Source organism: Notolepis coatsorum (assembly GCF_963971535.1).
Source record: "Notolepis coatsorum genome assembly, chromosome: 5".
NCBI classification, from domain to species: domain Eukaryota; kingdom Metazoa; phylum Chordata; class Actinopteri; order Aulopiformes; family Paralepididae; genus Notolepis; species Notolepis coatsorum.
This window is the reverse complement of record NC_140169.1, coordinates 114,190,616-114,198,115: the sequence shown is the minus strand read 5'-3', so window position 1 is coordinate 114,198,115 and position 7,500 is coordinate 114,190,616. Positions and strand designations below refer to the sequence as shown.

Here is a 7,500-nt window from a genome sequence, read left to right as displayed (position 1 = left end):
TCTATTTAACCCTTTCACTGCCACACTACAGACGCATAGCCCTTTCACTGCCACACTACAAAGGTTAACACTTTCACTACCACACTACAGAAGGTTAACCCTTTCACTACCACACTACAGAAGGTTAACCCTTTCACTACCACACTACAGAAGGTTAACCTTTCACTACCACACTACAGAAGGTTAACCCTTTCACTACCACACTACAGAAGGTTAACCCTTTCACTACCACACTACAGAAGGTTAACCTTTCACTGCCACACTACAGAAGGTTAACCTTTCACTACCACACTAACAGAGGGTTAACACTTTCACTACCACACTACAAAGGGTTAACGCTTTCACTGCCACACTACAGAAGGTTAACCCGTTCACTACCACACTACAAAGGGTTAACACTTTCACTACCACACTACAAAGGGTTAATGCTTTCACTACCACACTACAAAGGGTTAACACTTTCACTGCCAACACTACAGAAGGTTAACCCTTTCACTACCCACACTACAAAGGGTTAACACTTTCACTACCACACTACAAAGGGTTAACACTTTCACTGCCACACTACAAAGGGTTAACACTTTCACTGCCACACTACAGAAGGTTAACCCTTTCACTACCACACTACAAAGGGGTTAAAGCTTTCACTACCACACTACAAATGGTTAACGCTTTCCACTGCCACACTAGAGAAGGTTAACCCTTTCACTGCCACACTACAAAGGGTTAACACTTTCACTGCCACACTACAGAAGGTTAACCTTTCACTACCACACTACAGAAGGTTAACCCTTTCACTGCCACACTACAAAGGGTTAACACTTTCACTGCCACACTACAGAAGGTTAACCTTTCACTACCACACTACAGAAGGTTAACCCTTTCACTACCACACTACAAAGGGTTAACGCTTTCACTGCTACACTAGAGAAGGTTAACCCTTTCACTACCACACTACAAAGGGTTAATGCTTTCACTGCCACACTACAGAAGGTTAACACTTTCACTGCCACACTACAGAAGCATAACCCTTTCACTACCACACTACAGAAACCTTTCACTACCACACTACTTTAACGATTTGTAGTGTGGTAGTGAAAGGGTTAATGCGGTATGTAAGGCTGATTAAACTAGTTGCGTTAGTGGGAAGCCAGGAAATGCTATGGTTTGAAAATGTGTAACATTTGGGGCAAACAGTTGTAGGGCAGTTATGGGTGGTAGGCTACATTGGATTTGCTTTGTTGCTCCATTCACTGGTGCTGGCTACACACTTGAGTAATGGTAGGAAATTAGCTCTAATAGCATGCTTTTAACAGCGGTCATAAAAAAAATAAACCTGCATGAGTCAAATATGACTGCTTTTGTGTATGAGTGTATGTTGTTATGGAAAATATTATATGTTTCATCCTATTACATCATTTGTACAGCTTACTGGGCCTATTAGTGTGTACAGTGTACTAGACAGACTGTTCTTTAAACAACAACCCAAGGCTCAGGACAGCTTGACTTAGATATGACATATTCCCGGAAAGAAATTTTTGTCCTTGTGTCAGACATGACAAAACCCCTAAACCCAAATTTTTTCATCTTTGTTTTCATTTGTCATTCACTGTCTTGGCTCCTTTAAAATATTCCACAACAATGTGCATGCGTGTACTGTGCGTGCTAATGAGGTAGCCAGGCCGTGTGGTAGAGACAAAGCTCTTTGTAGCCTTAAATGTCCGTGAAACCATGTTGAACCTGAATCTTACGTATGTATAATTTAATTGTTTAAATAAAACATTTAAAATGTGTTCCTCACCTCAGTGCCGTACGGTAACCTGGAGATGACCTCAGGTGCCATCCAGTACGGCGTTCCGACCAAGGACTTCCTCTTGGGGACCTCTTTGGATACTTGGGCACAGAAGCCAAAGTCTGACAGCTTGATCTGTACAGGAAGACACAAAACACACGGTTGACTTTCAGCTTTTACTTTCAAATATTATCTATGAACAAATCTATGAATACCGGTATTGTCAGAGGATGTTTACATCGTAAGCTTGAAGGGCTAGTGTCTGTCAATCAATCAGAACAGATGATTTCACTGACATCACACGCTTAACAGTAGACCAATCAGAGCTGATGATTTCACACACAGCCAGCCAGCAGAGCAAGCCACCTAGCTCATAGTCATTCAATTCATGGAAATAAATAGATAATAATGGGCCTCATTCACAAAGCGATATAAGAACAGATTTCCTCTTATTCTGTTCTTACAGTAACTAGCATTTTTTCTTATTTTGTTCTTACCTGGGATTCAGTAATGTTTTCTTATTTTAGCTCTTTTCTCTTAAGCAAGACCAAATTCTAAGAGTGGCCGAGAGCACTCTTACCTAGATAAGAAACTCGTACAAAAGAAGAAAAGAAAAAAAAGCCTACCATTACCCCCAAATATGGCTTTAAAACCCAAAACCTTTCAATAATATTAAAAATAATAATAATTATTATTATTATAACTTATTGCATGCGTTCTGCTTCTGAAATTGATTATATATCGCTCTTAGAACAGTTAGATGCTCTGGCTGCCCAGGCCGTACGCATAGAACGCATATTTAGATATCGTAGATCTATTTGCAGAGCCAGATGAGTGGCTGCTTAGCCGTTTCAGATTGCCAAGAACGGTCCTTTTAGATGTATGCAATACTCTGGAGCCTCAACTCAGACACAACACACGCCGGTCAAATCCTGTGCCTCCACACCTACAAGTTCTGAGCGCACTCTGGGTTTTAGCCACAGGGACCTTTCAGAGAGAGATGACAGGTGACAGGTCCAGTATTTCCCAACCTACTGCGCGATTAGCTCTTGACAAGCGTGCAGTCGTTCAGTATTGACAAAGCCTACTTTGCTGGAACGATTAATTTTGCACGTATAGTATACGTGCTAAATGAATCGTTCCAGCAAAGCATCTTACAGGATGTGCGTGCGTGTGTGTGCCCGTGCGCTAAGGCTGCCTCGCTAAGCCGTTTATGTATTTATTTATATATGGAGCATTTATTTATCCACTCTGGTTGGATGGTGTATTGTACTTGTGCTGTATAATAACAATACATTTGAATCTAATCTCATTTTGAGATCAGTCGCAAATCGCTTCCTGTTAAATGGATCAGATGCTGAATCTATGCTGTTTTGCACACGCCTCACGCATTATAAGGAGCTGACGGGCGTGTCTGTATGCAAATTAATTGAGTGCGAACGCGCATTTCAGTTTAAGAATGAGTGGGATTCATCATTCAACACACCTGGGTAAGATCTTTTTCTCTTAACAGACGGTTAAAAGAAATATATAAGAGAGTATTGGTGAATGAGGCCCAATGTGTCTGACAATAGTTTTGTTTGCCAGAAACCAAGCTACATTCACCACCAACACACAGGAGCTTTGTCATCATATACTATTTGATAACAGAAGTCGCTAACCGCGATCAGCATTGCTAACGTCAGTGAATGCTTGCTAGTCAATATATATATATATATATTTTTTTATCCACTTTTTCTCCTTATTTTTCTATTTTTCTCCCATCCCAATTTCGCCTCACCAATTCTCCCTTCAATTCTCCCCTCCCCTGTCTCGAATGTTGCTAAACTATGCCTCCCACTGGTCGGCTGCAGTGAGGACGAAGCCTTGCATCACGTGTCCCCTCCGGTACACGAGGAGGCAGCCGTCGCATCTTTTCACCTGTACAGCGTGATCTCTCAGTGGCGAGGAGTAACGCGTGGGAGGCTCACGCTGCCCCCGTTACTTCCTGATTCTGCTGTACAAGCGCACCAACCGACCTGTAGGAGTCGCTGTCCACAACGTCCAATCCCCACCCACCAGCTTTCCCACCCCTAACACTGCCAATTGTGTTAGTATGAACGACCAGCCAAGCTGGTAGCAACGCAGAGAGCTGGGCTCAAACCCAGCATCTCCTGCGTTAGTGGCAAGCGCCTTGCCCACTGCACCACTTAGCCGCCCCTGCTAGTCAATATTTAGGCTACACATGTTGTCTTGTAGGCTACAAAGGCGTTCACAAACCATGACATGCAGGGAATCACCGGCATGGCATTCAGATGAATTCATGAAAGCTAAATAAAATATTGAGTAGCAAACATTAGCTGCGGTTACAGGGACAATATTTCCTCAACCCGATTGAAATCATTCCGATTTTACATTTCAAATCAACCATTTACATGGGTGCTAAATAAGCTGAAGCGTGTTTACATACATGACATACAGTACTATATACCTGTATGTCATGTATGTCCCTATGCCATAAATGTCATGATGTCATGTATGTGCACGAGGTTTTACACTTCCAAAAGTGAGGTCGAATGCAATGAAGCGAACTGTCATGTTCCGTGGTATGCAGGAATGGAACTCTCTTCCCAGACATGTTAAGCAGGAGAATAGTAAATGTTGTTTCAAAATCGTGGTAAAACAACATTTTCAACCAAAGAAATTGACATTCCCTAATAGATTGTGTGTACGTAAATGAAAATGTATGTGTCTGATAAAGGGATAGGTATATATGGATGAAAAGGCATGTGTCTGATAGGGATATATTATTAAAATATTGTATAATTGGCTGATATGAACATAGATAATGTATGTAAAAGCTAAATAGTATATTATGCTGTATTGTATTATGAATGAATTATGAGTAGGTATTATTGTATTGTATTATGAATTCATAAGGCGTATATATTGTTATATTGTATTATGAATTTGATTAGGGTTTTTATTGTTGTTTTAATTGTCTGTATGACATGTAAATGTTGTGAGTGTATAAGTCTGTAACTGTATTTTATGTGTTATGGACCCCAGGAAGAATAGCCCCAGCACTGCTGTGGCTAATGGGGATCCAAATAAACTTAAACTGTTGTGTATGTCATAAATGTCATGAATTGAAATGGGGGACCCTGATGTAAACAAGACAAATGTCTTTCTCTGGTCTGCATCCCCTTAACTCATTCCGGGCCAACCACGAGTATAGTCGGGTTAACTCGCCATCGCTTCCGTGCCAATCACAAGTATAGTCTGGTTTTAATCGTTATTTCTTTTATTAGCGATATCCATTCATTTTCATCCATCCAACCTGATGTTATCGTTGGGAATGGGTCTGAGCTCGCAAAAGGGCAAATACAGCCGCCTATCGTCTCCCGGATGGTATTGCACATCATTGGATTGGATTGGCTGGGACTGTGCATACAAAAAATAAGTCCAGTCCAGGTTTTACTTCTCGGGCATGCAGCTGGATACTATTGCATTGAGTCCCCCCACTGGGAGCATCGTGGATCATTGTGTTTTGGATTATAACGTTGGATCAATGGACACGATCGATATTTGGAATGGCGATCAGGAATTGGATTAATCTTTTTGCATGACATCAGATGTGAGGTAAGGCCTTTATGTTACGAATCTTGGGGTAATCAGATGTTCCTATCACCGCCATCGGAGCATGTCTGTGTGTGTGTGTCTGTGTGTGTGTGTGTGTGTGTGTGTGAGGTTCGCGCTGACCAAAGTACAGAGAAGCGATTTTTCAGACCCCTCTTCTCTTCGTACATGAGGACACATATACTATCGATAATCTAGCGTTTATTTGAAAACGATTCATAAATCAGCCGAAAAATGACAACATGTTTTGTGTATTCCACTAAAGGGCTATTATCGTGTCTTTCTCTGGAATTACTAGAAATCTCCAAAACTATACTCGTATTCAAAACGGTATAAAACGGAAATGTACAGATGAAAAATCCGTTTCGTACATGTTGACTGGAAGCAACTCATTGACGATCACTGTGTTATTTAGATCTATTGCTATTATATTTGATGTTTTATGCACTCGCAAATAAGTCCTATTCTCCATTGGATATAGCGTTGGCACGGAAGGGCCATCAGCAGAGGGCGCTGTTGGCCCGGAATGAGTTAACAATTGTGTGTATTGAGCCATACTGTATTGTACCCATTCTGCAATCTGTTAAATAAAGTTTTCATTCATTCATACATGGCCCAAAGCATGTAATCAGAATATGACTTGTTTGACATGCCCTGAAAGACCCTGCCTACACTTAGCTCCTCTTGCACTTGCCACCTATTCTGCTTATTCTTAAAGAATCACAGAAACTCATATACTGCGACCAGCACCTGTGGGTTAATTTAGATGGTTCTGTGCATCATTTTCAACATTTGTTGAAACAACAAACTCGTTGTTCCAAGCCTTTCAACCTTGCCCACCCCGGCCGTAATGTAAAGCCATGCTAGCCAGGGACCAGCAACCTCCGACCATGGTCCTTGTGCTAATGTTTAAGTCAGAGAGAAAACACTAAAATGGTCTAAATGGACTATTGGACTAACATCTTTGTTTGGATAATGTGATAGAAGAACAAGTTGGACATTCACTACATGGACTGAGCATCAAGACATTTGATTATCTAATGCTAAGCTTCCAATAGACATTCAACGATCCTTTTAGCTAATGCTAAGCTTCCAATAAAGACAGCCACAGAAACACCTTCACGTCACTTAACGATGTCAAAGAGCTTCCATGTTGCACAGAAACAATATATTTATCCCAACCAGAGAGAAAAACGATGGGATTAAGCGTTTACAAACTTTACATGGTTATTCTTCCTATTGACCGGATTATCAAAGTTTAGGTCTCAACCCGATGGAGTTTCAGATCGGGCCACTCTCTTCCGATTTGAGGTTGGCATTTTAATTCTGATCGGGGCTGTTATTCATTATTAGTCTAATATTAGGGTCCATGTAAACGCAGCTACTGACTGACTACTTCTTATGCTAGCCGTGATTAGTGCTAAGCTAATGTTTTTCTACTTCTGTTCAAAGAAGCTATGATAAAGCTCCTGTTTGGATGTGTAAGATAAGATAAGATATTCCTTTATTGATCCCCTTGGGGAAATTCAGGCATCATAGCAGCATGGGGGAGGGGGAGGGGAGGTACAGGTAGTAAAAACAAGCAGTGTAAAGTCAATATAATGAACTGACTAACTAACTGAAATATACAGTATTCACATAAGGTGCAGTATGCATAAGGTAGTGTTATTGTCCTATTTAGGTTCCTAGTAGTTGTAGTTGGATGTCTGTTGTGGAGCCTGATGGCCGCTGGTATGAAGGACTGGCCAAGACGGTTAGTTGAGTGTGGGGGGGGGGGGGGTATGAGTCTGTGACTGAACGTGCTTCTCATCTTGACTAGCTTGTCGTAGGAGGGATTCTCCAGGATAGCAGCCCAGGCTTCCTTCTCAACCCGCTCTCTGCCATCACCTATAATATAATTAACTAACTAACTAACTAACTAAACTAACTAACTAACTAACTAACTAACTAACTAACTAACTAACTAACTAACTAACTAACTGAAATATACAGTATTCACATAAGGTGCAAGTATGCATAAGGTAGTGTTATTGTCCTTTTTAGGTTCCTAGTAGTTGTAGTTGGATATCTGGCAGCAGTCCCTGCCCACT

The 7,500-nt window shown here is 41.2% G+C and overlaps 1 protein-coding gene across 1 annotated transcript in view; it reads right to left on the bottom strand.

Moving 5' to 3' along the window:
- The window catches only part of pak5 (p21 protein (Cdc42/Rac)-activated kinase 5), a gene marked incomplete at both ends in the record, with an annotated part of 134,108 nt that overhangs the window by 25,921 nt on the left and 100,687 nt on the right, over window positions 1-7,500 (bottom strand). Inside the window, one exon of the mRNA XM_084314663.1 lies at window positions 1,802-1,927. Coding sequence (XP_084170789.1) covers window positions 1,802-1,927 — 126 coding nt within the window. The remainder of the gene's footprint in view (window positions 1-1,801; window positions 1,928-7,500) is intronic.